General features: G+C 41.6%; 1 protein-coding gene across 2 annotated transcripts in view; it reads left to right on the top strand.

The window, feature by feature from the left end:
• Positions 1–16,382, top strand: part of LOC146515241 (PDZ domain-containing RING finger protein 4) — a 118,942-nt gene extending 102,560 nt beyond the window's left edge. For both annotated transcript variants that reach the window (XM_085169128.1, XM_085169129.1), the window contains 5 exons: positions 5,253–5,351; positions 8,053–8,115; positions 10,241–10,342; positions 11,183–11,311; positions 12,093–16,382. In XM_085169128.1, the coding sequence (XP_085025254.1) occupies positions 5,253–5,351; positions 8,053–8,115; positions 10,241–10,342; positions 11,183–11,311; positions 12,093–13,565 (1,866 nt within the window). In that variant the 3' untranslated portion in view covers positions 13,566–16,382. The remainder of the gene's footprint in view (positions 1–5,252; positions 5,352–8,052; positions 8,116–10,240; positions 10,343–11,182; positions 11,312–12,092) is intronic.
• The last annotated feature ends 7,347 nt before the right edge of the window (positions 16,383–23,729 follow it).

The raw sequence follows: 23,729 nt of genomic DNA, 5'->3' as shown, positions 1-23,729 counted from the left end.
TGAGATTTGTAAGTTGTTTTCATGTGTCCGGAAGAGAAACCGAGGGAGCTGTTTGACTGAGTATGATCAAACCCAATTAAAGTGAGGTGTGTGTGGCAGCTGCTAGCAAGAAAAAAAAAACTTTGCTTATGCGTCTTTCCCAAAGTGTAAGTAAGGGAAACAGTAGGATAGGTGATGCTTTGGAGGCTAATGATCTCTAGCGCATTAGAGAATCACTGATTCAGGGACAGGAAGTGATAAACAGACTGTGTCTGTTAACCGCTTTGGTCCAATATTCTTTATTTCCGAGTCGTTGAGGTGTGAGCACAAAGTCAGCGAGGGCTCCTCTGGTCTGATGTATGATGATTGCTCACCCCTCCCTCCTCCTATTTGTTTCATTGAATTTGTTCTGAATGTTTTCACCCACTGAGGTTGAGCTGTTTCTTCAAATCCTAAAGAGATTTGTGCACCCATTTGGATCGCAGAGGCTTGAGTGTCAAATCGGAACAAATATAATGTATTAAAGCATCTTTTTACGCCTCATTGCTATTAGCAAATCCTATTATACTCTGTGTGCTTTGTAGCCTTTCCACTTTCTTTTTTTTTTTAAATGCTTGCAGGGTTTTATACTACCCTGATGTTGTTCCACTTACTGTATGTTGACTGAAAATGCTGTGAGAGGGATATGGGCAGAAGCTGAAAAGCCACTTTCAGAGTAGATATGATCACTGAAGCACTGAAGGAGAGAAACAAGAATGAAGGAAAGGCAGTTCTTTAAGATGTTTTTTTTTCTTATGTGATAGCAACTAACAACTAACTTTATCTAATTTACTTTGTAAATTAGCTTTACATCACTGTACGACAGTGACGTTAAGAAGATTAAGAGAAGACTGGTGCTTCAAGTCCACACTTATAGTTTACCCACTTTGTAAGGGACACTGTGCTGGTACCAGGTTGGACTCTCTTTAGTTTCAGAACAGCCTTAATTCTGTCTGGTGCAAATTTATTATGGTGCTGAAAACACTCCTCAGAGATTTTGGTCCATATTGACACGATAAAATCACACAGTGACACATCCACAGTGCTAATAATATTTTACCAGGTGTTCTGTTGGATAATTGCATTTGAGTACAATGAACTTGGTGTCATGTTCAAGAAACCAGATTGAGGTTATTTGAGCTTTGTGACATGGTGTGTTATCCTGCTAGAAGCAGCCATCAGAAGACGGTTACACTGTCATAAAGTGATAAACATGGTGAGCAATAATACTCAGGTAAGCTGAGGTGTTTACATGATGCTCAGCTGCTACTAAGAGGCCAAATGTGTGCCAAGAAAATATCCTGATACCAATGCACCAACACCAGCATCTCCGGAGGATGGATCCATGCTCTCGTGTTGTTTACACACAGTTCTGAGCTCAACATCCAAATTTTGCAGCAGAAATTGAAACTCATCAGCCCAGGCAACATTTTTCACTTATCAGTTGCTGAAATACTCAAACCAGTCTATCAGGCACCAACAACCATTCCACATTCAAAGTCACTTAAATCACCTTTCTTCCACACTCTGATGCTCGATTTGAACTTCAGCAGGTCTACGTGCTTAAATGCACCGAGTTGCTGCCATGTGATTTAATGAGATATTGGCATTAACAATCAGTTGCGCATGTGTACCTAACAAAGCAAGAGAGTAGATCAGTAATTTAATCCAGGTCTGGGGACATATGGACAGGACACAGGAAGCCTTCCATTATATGGTTCATGTTAAGTTATAAAAACACAAGTGCTGAATTCTCTGACCTCACAAAATAACCTGACATCATTACACATTACAGGTTATAGCTGGTCATGTAATGGCATATAATTGTGTATTTAGAGGCAGCTGGGCATCCTTCATCTGATTGCAGTCCGTTGGTGTTGTATAAACACACACACTCATATGAATATGTTGCAAAATTTAAAAAAATGTCCTTGTCATCCACCCTAGTTGTCTTAAACGCCTCAACTTGCATTGACCCGAAGGTATCGAGTGAAACATTTAACAAACACCTGCAACTTTCCGCATCGCTGACATGTTTACATGCACTCACACCAGTCAAGTGACTTTGTAATGTTTAAAGGTGTTGCTCTTAGTAATGACCCCACTGGGAATTTTATGCAGAGAGACGAGCAAATTTCAATCCAAAATGATATCTGAGACAGAGTCTGGGAAAAACAAAAAAACAAACAAATGAAAACATAAACTTAAATAACTAGTAGCAGCTTCTACACATTGCGGGCGATCGTGGCTCAAGAGTTGGCAGTTCGTCTTGTAATCGGAAGGTTGCCGGTTCCGGCTCCGACAGTCTCGGTCGTTGTGTCCTTGGGCAAGACACTTCACCCGTGCCTACTAGTGGTGGTCAGAGGGCCCGGTGGCGCCAGTGTCCAGCAGCCTCGCCTCTGTCAGTGCGCCCCAGGGTGGCTGTGGCTACAATGTAGCTTGCCATCACCAGTGTGTGAATGGGTGGATGACTGAATGTAGTGTAAAGAACTATACAAATACAGGCCGTTTGCCATTGCTAAAAGTTTCCTTTCATTTACGGTTGTAAAATAAGGCTCTAACATCACAAACCAGCTGGTGCCATCACGGTGGCTACACCCATCTTGTATTGAGATTCTATGTCAAAAAATGGGCACTAAAACATACGTTTCCTAGAATTCCTGCATGCCTGTGGGGGCAAAACTATATTAGTAACCATTCCTGTGATTACCTCAGGTGAGTGCTGCAGACATGAAGTACTCCAAGCACAGAGATAGTCCTCCCAATTTCCCTGCCAGCGGTAGCCATCCGCACATTTCTGGCTGCTTTTTCAATTACTGGTAATCAAAAGTGCGATTATTATGACAGCATCCAATGTGCTTTGATGGTTGGTGGCAATCTTCTCCTTAATCACGCCATCGCAGTCATTAATTTACTGTCAGCCCTCGTCCCCGTGCCGTGCTGCAATCTCCTTCCTGAGAGGCAGAGAGCTCGCCTGGAAAATAGAGGAAAAAAAACAAATGAAAAGAGAAGAGAGAGGCAGTGATTGCCGAATGTGTGTTTGATGGTTCAGGAGTCAACCTCCTTTTGCAGAAGCTTCAGAGTGAGTGGGTGGGTTTTTTTTCCACACAATATTGTCTTAAAACAAATAGGCAAAAAAGAACATCTGATAAATAAAATGGGGTCACATCATTAGACGCGCACAGATTTGATGCCTCATCCACCATGTAGTAATGGTGCCAATCTATTTTCTCTGATCATTTAGCCGCAGGTTTGCAGCACTATATCTAGCTATTAATTAGGCAGAAGTAAGTTTAAGCTTGTTTTACGGAGCCAGATAGGGGTGATGCATTACCTGCTCACGCTGCTGCTTCGCCTCAGTCGCGGCAATTAATTTGTGTGGTTTATTTTTAGGCAGATGTCTCAGAGACGCTGCTAGTGATTTCCCACAGATATCCCACAATTTCACACATCATATTAGCATGCCAGATATGCACTGTCTCCTTGGCTCCCCATTACCTCCATGACTGCTCCACTGCCTCTGGAGCCGTGCTTCTTTAATAGTATCTCCTCCAACAATAGCATGATATCTCATTAGAAACATTTTTAATTTAACTAATGACTGATTTTTGCAGCTTATTTTGTTCAGGTAATCTACAGGTAAAGTTTCTTGCTTTTGTGTTGTTTACTAACGCATCAGCCGGGATTTTGCGCCGCCGCAGCTTCTGAGGCACTCAATTAAAGATCTAAACTCCCACTCAGATGGAGATGCTGGAAAAAAAAAATCACAAAGCTCAGATGATGCAGATCTCCTTAAGCTCTTTGTCTCTGCATGTGCGAATGTGTGCTCTGTTGAGAATGTGTGTAGGTGTAAGCATAAGATGTGCGCAGAGAACTGCTTGTGTGTGTGTGTGAGTCTACGGGATTGTGTACCCCAGCAGCAGCAGGTTGCTGGTCCAAAAACACGTCAATGATCTGTCACCGTGTGTGACAAGCTGAGATACGGGCGCGTGGGAAGAACTGAGTGGCAGTGGGGCAGGAAAAAATGGGAATTTAGCCTAAAGGTCTGTTTGTGTGTATGTGAGGAAGTGTGTGTGTGTGTGTGTGGTCTCAAAAACAGCTTAGTAGGGGTAGCCAGAAGCAGCAGCCATTGGCCTTTCCCCCCTTTTTTCCCTCATCTCATGCCAACATGGCCAGACCCCCACCCCCCTTCCCCCAAAGCCACCCATCCCCTTCTGGAAAATCTGACACGTGTAACCAGCCAACCTGCTCCTTGTCAAAGAGGAAATGACTCTCACGGTTTCTGTCTGAGACCCCTCTGAGCCCCACCAGAATCCTCACCGCCACCTTATTTCTCTCGGCCCCCACCATCCTCCCCTTCACTCAACCACCTCGTTCCTGCTGCTGAGAGTGTTTTGCTGCTCTAATGAAGACCTTGGGAGGAGAGGCCATTTCACACTTGATTCCCTCCAACACCCTTGATATATTTGAGCATTTGAAGATGGAGTGTAGGCCTGTGCAGCACCGTGTTTGGCTGCACAGTGGCTAAAAGAAACAGAGTGCAAAGTGGTTTTAAGAGTTTAGAAACTGAAGAAAATAAAAAAAAAAAACAAACAAGGAGGGGAACTTGTGCGATTTTTAGTTTTTTTTCCACTAGTGTTTATTAAAGACGAATAATTCATGTATTCTCCAGGGTACCACGCTATAATCCAAGAGCCTCGTGGGAAATTTGCAGACCACTGATTTGTTAGTCAATAGTTTGTTTATCTCTCCCCACAGGACACGGAGGAGTAGTTTAGTACTGTAGAAAGTGTGTATTTCTGATGGCATTAGCATATAGTTTATTTATAGTCTAATATTTTATAACTTAGCAGAGACTTGAAAGAGAAAAACTCAGTCCTCTGACATTTATCAAAGCCCCTCCGATCAAACTCACAGAGCCAAGAATGTCTTTCATGATCAAACACTTTCAATCCTAAAAAACCTCAGAAAAGTTGGAAATCCAGACTCAAAAATCATATAGTTTTATTTTGCGCTGAACTTAAAGGACCTCATCAGTGGAACAGCTTCTTTGTGTTTGTGTAGCCATTGCCAAGCTCATGCTTTTACGTTAAGTGTTTAGAATTTACATCATTCAGTTTGTGTTTCTTCCTTTAAAGGTTAGAGGTTAGAGGAGTCTGTCTCTTGGACCCTCCAAACCTTTTAGTAAAATCACTCCATCTTCTTGATCTTTTTTTCCGTTCTTTTCCACTTAGGAAGTAGAACTGTGTCGACTCAACAGCCAAGAGAAGTTGGGCCTAACTCTGTGCTACAGGACAGATGAAGAAGAAGATGTGGCCATCTATGTTAGCGAGGTGAGTAGATAACTTCCCCCATGCTTAAATAAAATAAAGACGTTCATACGAGACATCTGCATCTGAGTGTGAGTACTGTGAATACATAATTTCATACATTAGTCACTAAGCTCAAAGGTTTTGTGACACTGGCATGTACACCATCACACAAAACCCTGAATTAGTACCTGCTCATTTCTAGGGCATCAACTACTGCCCTTTTGTTTCACAGATACCCACTAGCTGTCCTTTGGCATGTGTGTCATATACATGTAACCATTTTATAGGCTGTAGTAGGAAGGGTCTCGCTTCCACTCGTCACACTGGGATGCTTTTTAAGTACCCTCTGGGATCAAATTTAAATGTGCTGTCAAAGTGTCATTTTTCAGTCATTTTTAAACAAAGGCAGTTTCCTCACTCTAATCATGAAGTTTTCGATGTCTCAAGCTAAGCAGCAGGGAAAGGGAAAACGGAGCTCAGGACAGCTCTAAAACAAGTCACGAACTGCAGTCTCCTGCCTGATAGACCTGCTATGTATTCCACAGCCACCCCTCTAACCTGCGTGCTCTATCAGTCTTTCAAACCGGCCTGCTAACCCTCTGTGTCCAAAACGGTTACAGGTGGTGTGTCGAGGCGCCAACGCTAGCAAAATCAGACAGAACATGAGATGGAGCAATCCAAATTTGTCCTGTTTCAGCACAATCATAATCCAGTGTTTAACTTAACAATCTGCATTCCTCAGTGTGAAGAAGAGACTGGAGATCTTTCTTTTATGTGGTGACATCTGTAAACACAAACATAAAAAATTATCATTTCGAGCTGATGACACAGGTGACGAGGACATTAACCAAGGTGACGACAGCTCGTTTGGATGCCGTGAGTGCGATAAAGGCTGCACAAATCTAGACTGAGAGAGAGAAGCTGACAGGGAACAGCACTGTAGTCATTGGACCTTTTCAATCATGCCAAGTAAAAAACACTACTGGCCCTTGTGTTGTGTTAGTTCTTGTAGTAAAGACAATACAACACAGCAGACGGATGAGAGTAAGGATTCAAAATCTGCAATGAATGAGACACCATGTATCCTGTATCTTCTTCCTGACAGCCATTTTTAATCCAGCAACCAGATTTAGGACTGCTAACCATTTGAAAGATGACATTTCTAGCATACTCCAGTATATACATATTCTAACACTTAAATATTAAATATCTTCCTACATCAGTACTTTGATGAAATGTCTAATGAAAAATCCCACACAAAATTACTCATGACATTTAATATAGATCTTCAATGTGAGAAACGACAATTTCTTTATTTGGTGAAGTTTTAAAATTGAATTTTTTATCAAATCTGACATTACTGAACAGTTTAGCATTGATCTGTGTGTGCGTGATCATACTGTCAGTTCACCAGAAACAAAATGAATGCCAAGACAGCAAACAACAACAACAAAAAGGAAGAAGAAAAAAAAAACACAGAAGTGCTTTCAGGTCTTGTCTTTGTTGTTCATCCAGTTTCAGTGCAGCTGACAACATGCAGGCACTGGCATACATGTAAAGAGAGAGACCATTTTTTTCCCACTTGTTGGAAGCATAGAAAATGCCATTCTCCGCTCTCCTCAACTTTCAAATTCGTTTGAAGTCGACTTGGACCATGCAAGGTGTTCTCTTTGAGAGCTGAGTAGAATATAAATCACTGTGGTCGCTGGCTCCTGGCAGCATCTTTAAGTGTTTACTCTATAAAAAGTAGGGCTAAGAGGAGTGCACTGCATTTACATGAGGTCTCTGAATGTCACTGTATGCTGGATGCACTGGGAGTTGAGTGGGGTAAGAATACAAGGTAATTTTAAAACAAGTTGACTTTTTCCAAATTTAGATTGTTGAATGGCCATTTTCCATTTTACTGTCTCATAGCACAGTGGGTGAATACATGTAGCTGATTCTCTAGACTTTTCAGTTCACCTGCTGTTTCTTTACTGCTCTGCCAGAGCCTCTTGCCCTTTTTCCTCTCACAGTTCAAAAACAGTTAAAAAAGGAAACAAACATACAAAAAAGAATAAAGCTAAGAGGCAAAGCTAAGATACTCATTCTGTAAACAGCGGTTTTGCCACTAACAATGTCATCTTCAACACGTAAAGGTTGTACGTTATTCACAATCTGAAGTTCTCTCCTTGACTGCTGAGAAATTACCTTCAATTTCCTCTTTTTCCTCCAGCCCTTCACTAATTCCTGCCTGGGGACTTCTGTCCCAGTCTAATGAGCGGCCCTCTGTGTAGGAGTGAACTATCATGAAGATGGAGTGCTTGAACACCTCCTTGTCTGCCGAGATCCTATCTGATAGGAGAAAGTGAAACGAATGGCCCCAGATGCCAATTGATTGGTCAATGAAAGAGTGCTCTGCCCTCTTGTTGACTAGCATTAGTTACATGAGGAGCAGGTGCACGATGTACTGGAGTTGAGTTACGGGCTGGAGATGCTATATGCAGAGACTTGTTTTTTTATCAAGTTGTCAAAAAAATAATAACTGAGGGAGGTGCAATCGATGTCTTGGATGATAAAGGTGATGATTTAGCTTCTTCCTCGGGCTTTCAGGGAACAATAAAAGGAACAGATCAAATGGTCTGGAAAGCTATCACACAATACTTCCAGCCACATCTAGATTCTCTCGAATGAAGATTGAAAGTGTTTCATGTATAATTTTGTGCCTTCTCCACCTTCACAGATAAGTCCAAACAGCATCGCTGCCAGAGATGGACGAATCCGGGAGGGGGATCGCATTTTACAGGTGCAGTAAAGCACTCGCTGGTCACCTCCACACTGGCTTTTATTAGGTTCAAAATAAAATTCTTCTCCTATTTTGTCACACTCAACCACTGTCTCCCAGCAAGAGAGCCCATTCATTTTTAATGGCAGCACATTAAAGGGGGAACTTGCAACCGCTGTGACTATTAAAGAGGGAGAAATGTCCCCCTGGCTGTTTTAGTTACCGACTCAGCACCAGCAGGGTTTTTTTAAGAGTTCTGGTTGGGAGTGACACTGTGCTGCTGCCTCCTGTGGGATAGCTGAGAGGCAGTAACTGCTATTAGCCCCTAGCTAGATATCCAGGCTTGAGATTTGGAATGGCTACTGACAAGGACCGACGTTTGTTAGAGCTCTGGGTTGGATCGTGTTGTTTCTGTGGGATAGGTAGGCGATTACAGTGTTTGTCACCATAATAGCTTCATAATAGCTTGTTAAGCCAGTGTTAATGGATTTATGGTTGCCATAAAACAAACTGAAAACATCTGAGATACCACCTCCAGAATTTTGGACTTGTATGTTTTACCAATAATCTGTGTCTGTATAGAAGCTATTTTGGAGCTGTCTTCCCTTTATTGTGATGGAACAGATGGAACCCAGGGCTCTGCATTAGCTTTATGGATTAGCTGCTCATCCCAGATAGTTAAACCTGCACCCTTGTTTAGAGACAATTTCATCTTTTTTTTCACTTGTCTGTCTTGCACACCAGGCAAAACAGACAAGAGATGTCTCCTGACATCGCTTGGCATATTAAAATAGTAACTGTTGTATCTGCACATAGCAGACAACTTATCAAAGAACCTATTTTAATTTGGATTTTCATCTTTTTGTTCCAATTTCTTTGTTGAATGTATAACTAAATGCACAGTACACAGTAATATTTTTGCAGCAACATGGTCATTCTTACCTGTTAGCCAAAAACTTAGCATATCTCAGCATGGTGGCGTTTCCTTAAATACATTTAAAAATATGGGACAAAAGAAGAAATGAGAGAGCTAAAAATAATGATCTACAGCAGATAAACAGTTTCTGAAAGTTGTGTTCTTTAGAGAAAAGGAAAAAATAAATTAAAGACCCGACAAAGGACCTAAGAGATGTGCCGGTTGAGCCAACTACTGTTTGCTAAAGCCTCATCAGGAATGGTCTCAGTGGAAGGGTGGCTGTCAAGAAGCCATTAAAGATGGGAAACAGGGAGAAAAGACTGGGGCTTTACCAAATTACAGAACAAGTAAACTGAAAATCAGTAGCAACTGGTCTTTTGGACTGATGCCAGTGATTCCAAACACGCTGCCAATGCAGTAAAACTATATCTGGACAGAAAAAACACACTGTTATTCTAGTCGTGAATTTGCCTCTTCAGATCCCCCACCTCAGCATAATTGAGACACTGTGGGATCATCTTAACAAAGAATAAAACAAAAGGCAGTCAACATCCAAAGAAGAGCTTTAAAACTCCTCCAAGATGCCTGGAGAGCTATTGCTGAAGACTTTTTTACAGAAATTATAAGAAAGCTTGTCTAAGTGAGTGAAAGTTGTGCAGACTCTGTTTCTTTTATATATATTTGACCATCTTGGGAGGGAAAGAGAGACGGAAATAGTCTGCCTGGCCTATAATAGCTATTTGAAGTGGATCCATGAGCGCTACTGGTCTAATTGTCTCAACAGTACATGTTGTGTGGCTGATTTGAACAAAGGGAAGTGGTGTGCGTAGGTTTGTGAGGCAGACGGGTACTCTGGCACTATTATCCACTAGTGACAGGGCCATTACTCTGCCTGCAAAAAGATGGACGCCACCTGTCAGTGGCCAGTTAATTGTACGGCTAGATGTATGTATGCTGCTGGATGCTTTGGTGGACACAACACCTCCGTCAGCCCACGGCCGGTGTCTCATTCATAATCGCTGCTGGGTCCAGATTTATTACAGAGAGGGTTGACAATTTGCCCAGGAAAAGGGCACTACTGTCCAATGTGTTTCAGTGTGGCATTTTGTTTTTCTTAAGGGCATTTGCATTAGAGCGATGAAAGTTAACCTGTGTGTTCGTGCCTGTGTTGAAATTTTTGCTTGTTTGTGTTTCACCTAATATGGTCTTAATCGTGTTTGTCGTCTTCAGATTAATGGCCAGGATGTACAGGACAGGGAGGAAGCCATGGCTGCACTCTCAAGTGACGAGTGCAGGAATATCATACTGCTGGTTGCCAGACCTGAGATGCAGGTGAGAAATAATCACACATTCAACTCACACTGACTTATTATGCACTGAAGTCAAATAGTAAAAACTAATTTCCTCGACTTGTCTTTGGAAAAGAAAAGAAACTAAGTTTGAAGTGAAAAAAGTGAAAATGTAAAAGAGAAGTGACAAAAACTTACAAAAGAACAACCGTGGAGCTAAGATAACCCAGCTGCTTTTGAACTGTCTGGACATAATCTACAGTTTACATAACCTGTATGGTTTCAAATTTAGGCTTTTACTGTACTGTACTGTGTATTTGCTCAAAGAAGACCTTAGCAGTTTGGTGTAGCCACCAACGCCCTCCCACCACATGTAACCGCTCCTACTGCAAGCCACGTCTGAGACCTCATCATGTTTTATTTTTATGTAGCGCCACTGTAATTGACTTCCAACGGTAAGCCATAAAAGCTAATGGCATGCTAATGTGGAGTGAGTTCAGGCCCAGGGCCGATGACAAACTAAGTGGAAGGACTCTGCCGCAGTGCAGAGGAGCTGGAAGCAATAGTGGGCTCTTTAATTAAATGTATTTTAGTAGTAAATCTGAAGTCATCAGATATGGATACCATTTGGTTTGCATCAGATGTACAAACAGATGATGGATGATGTGGATGATACGGCCTAACAGGTTAAAAGTGGTGGCCATCAAGTTACGTGGTTCTGATTCTACGATTAGAGTCCATGTTTAAAAGATGAGGAGTGTATATCTGTCAAATGTGTGTCATGACGCTTGTTATTCCTCAAAAAGGATAACAAAAATGTCACTAAGCCACTAGCCTAAACCCTTTCCTTCACCATATGCTTTCCTTCTTCCTTCACCTATAGCTGGAAGAAGCCTGGCTGGATGATGAACATAGCGAGTTCCTGGAGCAACTGAAGATGGAAATGTTGGAGGAGCAGCAAAGAGAGGAAATGGAATTAGCTGCCTTACAAGAGGAACAGGAGAATGAACAGGTCAGACAGCATCGAGACATATTGACCCTGCCAGTAATGAGCAAGTGAATGAAAAAGCTTATCTCCATGTAAGAAATTCTGAAGCTCTTTGTTTGCACTGTTCAGTATAACGAAGCTTCTAAAACTCAGCAAGGAGAAAAAAAGGACAGCTCATTGCGACAGATCATTATACACAGCCAATATTATCTTTGATGCCATTTCTATCACAAGACAAACTGTTCATCAACTTTCTTTGCAAAACCGAGTCAAAACAAGCTTCGCCCTGTGAAATGTGAGCATTAAATTCCGATTATGAATATTTATGGAAGGGGACCGTTGAACCATTTAAATTCCAAACATTAGTAACCGTGATTTAAAATTCTGTTTTGCTGAGAGGATAGCATACCTCAAAAATCCATATAAATGGGACTTCAAAGACATGGCAGAGAGGAGACAATCCCTGAAGTAACAGAGTTATGCACAACCACATATGTATTCCTTCAGGGGAATGCAGAAGAGGGTTGCACTTCTTGAACTCTTAAAAAGTTCTTGTGACTTTTTGTTGTTGTTGTTTTTTTTCCCTCGCTCCATGATTAAATCAGAGAATAAATTCAGAATAAGCATGTTTCTGTATTACCAAACAGAAAGTCTGTACATTTAGGTTTAATTACCATGCTTTCAAAAAGAGCGTAGCTGTTGCACATTCATGTACAACGCATGTTTATGTTGTACACAGCTGCATATCCCATAGTTGTTATCTATCTAGAAGTAATTCACACTGATTCTCTTCAACTTATTTCAGAGAACAGAGGATGATAAGCCCACTTGTTCCACACTCCCTCATCATAAGGACAATGTACTGAGCATAAAGGACAGGATGGGGAACTCGCAGCATAATGTCATGGCACATATCCAGAAACGTCTGTCCCAGTGCCTGAAAGACAGTCGGGACACGCACTCTACCACCAGCTCCATGCGGCTAGACGACAAAGCGGATGAGGATGACGATGAAGCAGAAGGTGATCGCTTCCAGCAGCTCTTGGAACTGAAGTGTCAAATACGCAACAGCGGCGAGTACGACCTGTTCTACAGCCGCCGGAGCACTATTGAGTGCAGCATGGGGGAGCAGGCGGGGGTACAGCACGAGCTGCGTATGCTCAATGAGGAACTGCGCAGCATCGAGCTTGAATGTCAGAACATCATGCAGGCCCATAAACTTCGTAAGGGTCAGCAGTCTCCCTCAGTGGGCCATTCTACACCCTCCACCAAAATCCAAAGCTTTCACCGCGGTGAGCCCTCAAAGGGCAAGCTGGCCGACATTAACGAGAGGCTAGAGAAATCGGACAAGGACAGCTCCAGTGCCTACAACACAGCAGAGAGTTCACGCAGCACCCCTCTGGCAATGGACCGCTCCCCGGAGCACTCACTCCAGAGAATGGTTAGTCTTACAAACCAGAGGAACCTCTGCAGCGGCCTCGCTGCTGGTCATTCTCTTAGCCTGAGCCCCATCCCAGCGTGCCGCGCTCCACTCCTGGGTAAGAGCAGCAGCCCTGACCACAGCAATCCTTCTGAGTCAGACCAAACACCTCAGGCTGAGGAAGAGAGCAGAGGGAAACTAAACCAAAGCGCTTCCCGAAATCCATACTTCTCACCTTCTCACAGTTCCCAGCAGAGGCAGACCAACATCCCAGCTCACGCCTGCCACTACCAGAGCTACATGCAGCTGATACAACAGCGCTCAGCTGTAGAGTACGCTCAGAGCCAGCTCAGTCTACTTAGCGTCTGTAAAGAGCCTCAGAGGCCCATTACAGAGCCCAAGATGGAGTGGAAGGTCAAGATCCGTAGTGACGGTACCCGCTACATCACCAAGAGGCCTGTGAGAGACAAGATCCTGAAGGAGCGAGCCCTTAAGATTAAAGAGGAACGCAGCGGGGGAATGACGACAGATGACGACGCAATGAGTGAAATGAAGATGGGGAGGTACTGGAGCAAAGAGGAAAGAAAGCAGCACCTCGTCAGAGCGAAGGAACAGCGGAAGAGGCGAGAGTTCATGCAGCGCAGTCGGCTGGAGAGCTTGAGGGAGAACCCTCAGAGCAGCAGTGAGGGTCGAAAGGAAGTCAGCATCATAGAGCTCAGCCACAAGAAGATGATGAAGAAACGCAACAAGAAGATCTTGGATAACTGGATGACAATCCAGGAGCTGATGACTCATGGTACCAAGGCCCCAGAGGGAGCTAAGGTACACAATGCCTTCCTTTCAGTCACTACTGTATAAAAAAACAAAACAAACTACCCCATGTGGTACGACATACTTGCCTCGTTAAATGTGGCATTTTTACATGGACAATAGGAATATTTTTCACACTTTGTAACCCAAAAAAAGCATTTTGTAAAGAATTTATCAGCGGCATCATGACATTTTGATGTTTTTCCAAGATTGTTTTTTTCACATCACTCTGTGGGAAAAAGCATTTTTTCTATGATACAATGACAATACAATTATTTTGTTATTTTACGCGAAACATGTTTATCTTTTCAATTCTATTTTCATATTTATGTTGTAACCACTTAACTCAAGACAGTTCTAAGAGACTTTTTTTTCTTTCATGTAATATGCACACTTACCAATGGAGCATCAGCTGGTCATTTGCTTTTTACTTTTTTAAATAAATACAAACTAACGTATACGTATGCAGTCTTTGTCTCCTATTCAAAGCAAAGGAGACGTGGACATAGTTACTCCTCGTTGTCCTGAATTTTAAAGACAATTCTCTTGGAAACGAGGAGGTGGGAGGGGGTAAAGATTGAATTGCACGTTGAATTGAATTGTTATCAGCAATTTGCAAAAACATCTTTAAAAAAGTTGGATACCTCATTTTACTGCAGAGCACGTGTTGTTTCTATAACCTCAACAACAAAGCTACAAATTGGGAACAAAGCAAAGCTGCTGCACTAACAGTTTATTGGAGAAATACAGTTTTGGACACAGAATTACATGTCTTAAAACTTTTAAATACTTTTGATTCATTAGTAAAGAGGACATTTAAAAAAATGTCCTGATATGCTTTGTTTGTCTGGTTTGGCAGCTTTGGGTAAAATTTTTGTATTCAGTTTTATTTTGTGGGTTTATTTTCTACATATATGACAACAGATGAACCTTCCCATAGCTTTTACATATCAGTACTTTTTACTCTCCCACATACACCTTAACTCAGCATAGCCTTAACAACCAGACATGAATCAACGGCGATCAAGTTGCCAGTTCTGTGGCGACTTGATTTCAACCGCAAAACTGTCTGTGTATCTTTGCAACAGAGATATTTTGTTCAGACTTATTCATACATTGTATGATTTGAGTTTTTGACAACTGGAAACATTCATATATATTGTATAATAGTTCTGATTCATATTTGCAATTACATCAAAGTGGTGTTAGGACGATTGCCACTGAGCAGGACTCAGAACACAGCATTTTAGAACTGGTGAGATAAACGGGTTGCCATTTATCAAAAGTCTTATAGTCCAGTTACGTGTATAGTAAACTCCATCCAAATGAATACTTTTTAAGTGAAGTATTGTAAATTTGAAATTTTTGAAAACTAAGTCCTGTAACGTTTTAAGTCGATGTCTGATGGTCTGAAGTAAAGCGTAGGTGGAACATTTGTAGCCAGGTAAAATGTGTTATAATGGTGATCTTTGCAAAAGAAATGATAATAAATTATTGGGTTTTTATATAACTTTGCACTGGACTGTGTTTTTTTTTTTCATTAAGAAAATTTGAATTTAGTTGGTGTCAAAAACTTAAAAAAAAAAAATGCTGGTGAACAACAATGAACCTTAACACACTACTAATCATGACATAATACTAATGAATTGTCCAATTTGTGCATGATAATTGTGCATGGAAGTGTATAAAGAAGAGAGGTGGATGTTGTTGGGAAATGGTGTAAGCAGGAAAAGTAAACGGTGACAAAATCTACAGCAAGCCCCCCCCCCCCCACCCCCACCCCCAGGGCACAGAGCAGCCTTGTGAAGTGAAACAGAATTACTTATTCACTCAGCACACATTCACCTTCTATATCTCCTGAAACGTGACTCAGTGAATAAGGTAAGTTATTAAACAGAAGGAGATTTCAATTAAAATCTGCTTCCACTTGAATGGCTTTGTGTTCATTAAAATGTGCCGACCACTTAATCATCGCTATGGCCTTGTCATACGCACAGGGAGAGCTACTGGGATACTCTGGTGTCTACGTTATCTCAAGCTGTCATGTGCTATAGATGAAACTGAAGTGTCATGAATACCATATTGCCCGAATACTGGTTTGTACTTTGTTCTCATTTAACTGAGAACTTGTTCCATTTTAAGAAACTGGTAAAAATATGAGAAATCTTGTTGATTTTTTTTTTATTTATTTTTTTAAAGTAAATGATTCCATGAGTGAAATACAATTAATTTACACAGAGAGAAGTTCAGAAGGAGTTTTGTCGTGGATCTTGAGAAAGCATGTGAGGATCTGTGGAGAGGAACTGTGGTACTACATGAGGAAGCCAGGAGTTGGAGAGAAGAATGTGAAGGTGGTGGTGGACATGTATGAGGACAGCAACAGTTGGGAGCTGTGTAGTAGAACTGACAGATCAGTTCTAAGTCGGGGTGGATTTACATCAGGGTCTCACCCCCTTCTAGTTTGCGCCTATTGATGGACATGATGACAGATGACGTCAGGCGGGAGTATCTGTGGACTATGATGCTTGCAGATGACATTGTCTAAGTCAGCGGTCCCCAACCTTTTTTGCGCCACGGACCGGTTTATGCCCGACAATATTTTCACGGACCGGCCTTTAAGGTGTCGCGGATAAATACAACAAAATAAAACTAGTACCGGTACCGAAAAAAGAAGATTTATTCATAACACACGTGAAAAGACCCAGGAAAACCGAGTTAACGATAAAAACGATAACAAAATAATGCTGAAAACCGATAAAAACCCTGAAAACTATACATTTCACACCTGAGCCTCAACTCTCGCGGCCCGGTACCAAACGACTCATGGACCGGTACCGGCCCAGGGGTTGGGGGCCGCTGGTCTAAGGAGCTTGGAAAGAAGACTACGATGACCTGGATGAAGGAGAACCTTCACAGATATTTTGCAGATAACATTGTTACCTGTAGTGAGAGGAGGGAGCAGGTGGAAGAGAGGTGGAGGTGAAAGAAGAATGAAAGTTAGAAGCAAGACAAAACACATGTGAGAGAGGTGACAGGGAGACAGGTGTAACACTGAAGGCAGGCAAGTTTATATACATGGCCAATGCAATGACAGAGAGTGCAGGCAGCGTGGGGTTGGTGGAGACACATGTCAGCGGTGATTTGTGACAGAAAGGGAAGGTGACAAGATGTACTTAACACATTGCTTCAGGCAGACCAACTGTGGTGACCTCTAAAGGGAGCAGGTGAAAGAGGAAGAAGTAGACACTGTCCCAGAATTATGGGAACACCTAAATCACACAACATATTTTTGCAAGCTATTATATAGAGCTTTCTTACTGAACTTATGCAAAGGTTTCATGTCTGAGGCAGCTGGATTGGTCGACTTTCCCAGTGCAGTCCATGTTAGCATCCATCCCAAAATAATGATGGGGATTGTCTGGTGAATTCAATGCTACATGAGCAACATATGAAAAAAGGGGTAAACTTCTGACTTGACCTTCCCATTTTCCAGAGTACACACGGCTTAGGAAAGCGCTCGCTTAATGGAATTTACTGAACATACTGTTTTATAATGCCAAGGTGTATCTCATTGGGTGATTTTAGCTTGTACTCTATGGTCAGCGCAGTTTAATTTTTAATATATATCGAGTGGCACTTAAAAGCTCTCCATTTATACACCTAGCATACATTAAATTTAACTTGGTGTTGAAAATCAGACTCACTCCATTTTTTCTCGACTCCATTTGCTCTCTTCTCGCTTTTTAATTCTCCCAGCCTGTATAGACCAAGACCATTAAAATGCCAACGGAAAGCCAGAGAAGAAGCTGCGTAGGTTGTACCAACCAGTGCCAGAACTAGCCAAGTGCTTGCTAGCTAATTAAGTTCATCCCTGAGCCCCTGAAAGACCCAGTCAGGTGTAATTAAAACTGAGCCTGTGACAGCCATGGCATTTGTCAGAGCCAACCAGCAGTTCAAATACCCATACCGACTGAAATGTCAAGCAGATAGCAGTGGCTCATCTCCTCCTCGACACCCCCTCCCCCTCTCACCCACACCCACACACACACAAAGTTATTGCCTCTGTTATAAATGTTTGCCGATAACCTTTAGGATTCCCTGAACAGCAAAAACTACAAATTCTCCCTCATTATTCAGCCAGGAAGGCCCATATTTATTGATGTACAGATCCACTTGACACATGATGGTGCTTTGTACTTTACAGTGCTCCCTCTCCCTGATAATCTCAGAGGCAAGAAACAACTGCTAATTGGCTCCGATCACGCATCTCTACATGTCTCTTTGGAAATTGATGGCAACTTTGATCTTTAGTATCATAACTGTTATGCTGTAGGAAGTTGCCCCTGTCACATCAGATGCAGCCGCATGCTTATGGATGCTGTGGATAGACTACTAAAGTGCTGAGCCAGCTGTTATGGTGCTTAAATGATTTAATCAAGGCAATAGTGCATTAGCTGCTAGTTCCTTTATAGAGGACAAAATCACTTTGTGTATCAGGATATTCTTAAAAACAACTCTAGGACAGCTCTCCATCTTTTTTTTATGTCATAACATAAGATGAAGCATGTTGAACCAGCTGACTGCTCTATGAAACACAGTGGTGCTTTGTGCTAATGTTTATCATGGTCACAGGTTTATGCATGCTAACATATGAAGGCTGCTGGTTTGCACCTATGTTCAAATGCTAGCATCTCCCATCTCTGACATGACTGCTTTTGCACATGATTCCTTAAAATCTAAACAAAAACTTGACAAAACTAATATTTAGAACAGTAGTTTATTCAGATCCACATGTGGCAGCTACTGGGTGGTTTTTACAGGCTGAACAGCAGCGGGAATCAAGATCTGCACATTTATTATCTGTGAGAGTAACACATGGCACGATCACAGGGAACCAAACTCTCCAGACCCTAAGAACAAAAGTTTTCTAGCTTTATTTTTTGTTGTTGTTGTGCCAAAGTACATATTGGAGTAGTTGCAGTAAGGAAAGCCGGAATTAAAGTTAACAACCAAAAAACAATTTTCAGTAAATATTTCATCCTGTAGTTTAAATATAATTAATATAATCATTAAAGTGTCTCTTGTGAGGAAAAGTGATTTTTTTACACATATTTTTAGGCTGTTTACTCAAATAGGTCATACTAAGTCAAAGTCAAATTTATTTAAACAGCACATTTAAAACAACAGCTATTGACCAAGGTGCTGTACATTTAAGATAACCTAAAGAGATAAAAACATAGGAAGACATGATAAAAATTTAAGAAAAAGAAGCATAAAATGAGAAGATTTGAGTAAGAAATGAGACAAAACAAGTAGTACAAACTCATTCTGAGCAAAAAGCGGGTTTTCAGATGGGTTTTGAAAGTGTCTAATGTTGGGGAGGTCCTGATGTGAAGGGGCAGTTTGTTCCACAATTTAGGAGCAGTCACAGCAAAGGCCTGTTCTCCTCTGTGCTTTAATCTGGACCTCGGGCCAGCGAGGAGCATTCGATCCTCAGTCCTTAGTGATCTTGCAGGAGTGTACCAATTTAAGGATCAGGTATAAGGGAGCTAACCTGTGCAACGCCTCTATCATGATACAGCTAACCATCACTCAATCACATGGTAGCAACTCAGGGTCAAGACAACTGTGTGAAGTTCAAGCCAAACATCAGAATGGGAAAGTCTGTCTCCCGCTGACTCCCCCTGACTCCCAACCAGTTGCGGCAGAGACCCATATCTGAGCCTGGTTTTGCCAAAGTTTTCTTCCTGTTAAAAGTGAGTTTTTTCTTCACACTGTCGCAAACTGCTTGCTCTTTGGGGGTCCTTTGACTGTTGGGGTTTCCTCTGTATTATTGTAGGGTCTTTACTTTACAATATAAAGTGCCTTGAGGTGACTGTTGTTGTGATTTGGTACCATATAAATTGAACTGAACTGAAGTGAATTGAAAGGTGATTTGAGTGGCTTTGACTTTGGCATGATTGTTGGTTCCAGATGGGCTAAACTGAGTATTTCAGAAATTGACAGTCTACTGGGATTATCCCAAACAATCAATCAGGTTTACAGAGAGTCCCAAAAAAGTGAAAATGCTTTGTTGGTGCCACAGGTCAGAGGAGAATGACCAGACTGATTCAAGGTGATAGGAAGGCACCCGTTCATTACCACCCACTCTTCATACCTTGGTAATGGTATGGAGAGGAGCAGCAACTTAAAGTACGGCAGAATCACATCACATTTTATGATGACAGTCCAGAAATCCAAAGAAAGAAAGAAATCTTGTCACTGGATGGGAAACCGGTTGATTTGCCTCTTTGAAATACATCATATTACACTGGTTGTGGATCTGAGTACAGCTTCTATGTTTAGCCATCCTAGCTTTTTACATTCAAAAATCAGCATCAATATAAAAAATAAATAAACAAATAAAAATCCTGGTGCTCAAATTTGACCGTGAAATAAAATTATCTGGGCAATGGAGGAACAACAAACTAACCACCATCCATCAAGTCATGCCACTCCTAAACAGGCCAATAAAATGTTATAGTTTTATTAATAGAATTTTTTTGAAAAATCAAATTATCTATTGTGTTACTGTGTCAGCCTTTGCTTCATCACAGCTTTGCATATTCAAACTCTCTGCTGGATATGTTTGCGTGTCATTACTGGCAGAGATCTTTTATTGCTTCTTAGAAACATTTGGGCTCTCTCTCCCTGTGTTCCTACACCCCCAGTTTTATGTGTCATTTGTTGTCTCATTTTCACCCCAGCCAAAAGCATTTGGAGACCTATTAAGCAAAAACCTGTGAATATTTCAGAGCATAATTAGAGCTCTAATTACAATTCATTATTCATAAAACGGGTGAACCAAACTGCAGTACATACTGTCGAAGTCTCAGATATGTACTATTTGGAAGTGCAATTAGAACGTGTATAATACACCCTAAAACATATTGTAATACTCTTTACTGTGGAAAGATATGTGTTACTATGTTATTCATAGACACACATTGCAGATTTCAAGAGCTATTTAATGCCCCTGTTGGTGGAAACGTAACCTCACTTCAACAATCCGCTACCACGGCTGAAATCATACATGTAAACAAAAATGTAACAATGGTTCAAACTACTTTTAATTCACCTGCTCACCTATTTCTGTATTCAGTCAGTCATGCTGCACTTGGATCAAAGAAGCATGACACAAATTCACATTTGCTGCTAATTCAGGCCCACATACACACTTCCCATCACAAGTCATATACTAACATTCAATGAAAGCTCAATTTGGGATCTACCAATAGTTTTTTCTTTTTCATTTTTTTCAGTCTTCACCTCCATTACCATTACCTGGTAGGTCACTTGTCCTGTGTTTTTTTTCTCCTGCCTCCAAGGTGGAAAAGATTGACATGTGTGGTCAACCATGCAAACTCTATGCTGTACCCAAATGTAACACAATTGTAACCTTTGTACATTCATTGTCTCTGTGAATCCCATTAACATTCCTTTAAAGTTCCTCTTCCCCTTATTCATGAGCCCCGGGTCAGAGTCCGTATCCAATAGAAATTACTATTATAATTCTCAGTCTGTGATTGCCTCACTCAGGTTTAGAATTAATAAATAATGTCGTCAGTCAGTGCGATGTGTTTCCAATTTATTACACAATGTAAACACGTATCCCCCCCACTGCCTTTCATGTTATTTAGGTGTCAGCATCACAAGAAAGTAGAGGGTCTTTTTATTAGTTATAGTGAGCTCATCAATTACCATTTCATATTCATATGTAAGACACTATGTAGTCCTGTCATGAAGGAATTTCATAATTTCACTTATCTTCACATTTATTTAATTGGCTCCTGGTGTGCCTCCTAATGAAATTGCATGTAGAGTGAGACTATAACTCATATTTCTGCCACTGTAGGGTTTTTTCTCCTGAGTGCATTCTGAGTCGAGGGACACCTGCTCTGTGAGTAATGAGAATCTTGCCAGGAGGCCTTGTGGGTCAGAGCTCAGCTCTTCACTGCTTCCAGGCTTTCCCACAGGCGAAGCTGGGAATGATCCACGAGTGATTACTCATTGACTTGATCTTTGCACACGCGCAAAGTATAAGCACTGTTTCTTTTTTTAACACACTGTGTAAGTCAGCTTGCTTATACAGTGGGGCAAAAAAGTATTTAGTCAGCCACCGATTGTGCAAGTTCCCCCACTTAAAATGATGACAGAGGTCAGTAATTTGCACCAGAGGTACACTTCAACTGTGAGAGACAGAATGTGAAAAAAAAATCCATGAATTCACATGGTAGGATTTGTAAAGAATTTATTCGTAAATCAGGGTGGAAAATAAGTATTTGGTCACCTCAAACAAGGAAAATCCCTGGCTCTCACAGACCTGTAACGTCTTCTGTAAGAAGCTTTTCTGTCCCCCACTCATTACCTGTATGAATGGCACCTGTTTGACCTCATCATCTGTATAAAACACACCTGTCCACAGCCTCAACCAGTCAGACTCCAAACTCCGCCATGGCCAAGACCAAAGAGCTTTCGAAGGACACCAGGAAAAGAATTGTAGACCTGCACCAGACTGGGAAGAGTGAATCTACAATAGGCAAGCAGCTTGGTGTGAAAAAATCAACTGTGGGAGCAATCATCAGAAAATGGAAGACATACAAGACCACTGATAATCTCCCTCGATCTGGGGCTCCACGCAAGATCTCATCCCGTGGGGTCAAAATGATCATGAGAACGGTGAGCAAAGATCCCAGAACCACACGGGGGGACCTGGTGAATGACCTGCAGAGAGCTGGGACCAAAGTAACAAAGGTCACCATCAGTAACACACTACAACGGCAGGGAATCAAATCCCGCAGTGCCAGACGTGTTCCGCTGCTGAAGCCAGTGCATGTCCAGGCCCGTCTGAAGTTTGCCAGAGAGCACATGGATGATACAGCAGAGGATTGGGAGAATGTCATGTGGTCAGATGAAACCAAAGTAGAACTTTTTGGTATAAACTCAACTCGTCGTGTTTGGAGGAAGAAGAATACTGAGTTGCATCCCAAGAACACCATACCTACTGTGAAGCATGGGGGTGGAAACATCATGCTATGGGGCTGTTTTTCTGCCAAGGGGACAGGACGACTGATCCGTGTTAAGGACAGAATGAATGGGGCCAAGTATCGTGAGATTTTGAGCCAAAACCTCCTTCCATCAGTGAGAACTTTGAAGATGAAACGAGGCTGGGTCTTCCAACATGACAATGATCCAAAACACACCGCCCGGGCAACAAAGGAGTGGCTCCGTAAGAAGCATTTGAAAGTCCTGGAGTGGCCTAGCCAGTCTCCAGACCTCAACCCCATAGAAAATCTGTGGCGGGAGTTGAAAGTCCGTGTTGCTCGGCGACAGCCCCAAAACATCACTGCTCTTGAGAAGATCTGCATGGAGGAATGGGCCAAAATACCAGCTACTGTGTGTGCAAACCTGGTAAAGACCTATAGTAAACGTTTGACCTCTGTTATTGCCAACAAAGGTTATGTTACAAAGTATTGAGTTGTATTTTTGTTATTGACCAAATACTTATTTTCCACCCTGATTTACGAATAAATTCTTTACAAATCCTACCATGTGAATTCATGGATTTTTTTTTCACATTCTGTCTCTCACAGTTGAAGTGTACCTCTGGTGCAAATTACTGACCTCTGTCATCATTTTAAGTGGGGGAACTTGCACAATCGGTGGCTGACTAAATACTTTTTTGCCCCACTGTAGGTGTACCAACTAACTGATCATACATGTTTCCAGCTCCCAAAATGACAGATGCAAACAAAGAACAGTTCATTTTACAGTGACATTTTATGATTTGCTCTTCCATTGAAATATTTAGTGATTTAGGATAAATTGTTTAATTATTTCACAGAGATGATTATTCATAGTTCTTCCAGATTTGTTATTTTGATTAGAAATAAGCTCCATCTTCACGAAATGCCATTATTGCCCAACATTACCTGCTGCCTTTCCAAATCTGCTAATGATAGCTTTTTGTTTTCTGATGTAGAAACAGTAATAGCCTCATCACATCTGATGCTTTGTTTGGAGACGGCCTGGGAAAATTCCACACACCGAAGCTGAAAGTGCCTTTTCCCAATTAACCACTTAAATCAGCTCTGCAGCTGAAAACCTCCTCTCTGTTTTAGTCATTAATTTGCCCACCTCTCTCCTCTATTATGACGTGCATTAACAGTTCAT

This window comes from Neolamprologus multifasciatus, chromosome 7, assembly GCF_963576455.1.
Source record: "Neolamprologus multifasciatus chromosome 7, fNeoMul1.2, whole genome shotgun sequence".
Taxonomy (NCBI): domain Eukaryota; kingdom Metazoa; phylum Chordata; class Actinopteri; order Cichliformes; family Cichlidae; genus Neolamprologus; species Neolamprologus multifasciatus.
The sequence above is the reverse complement of the archived record's forward strand: the minus strand, read 5'-3'. Positions and strand labels throughout refer to the sequence as shown.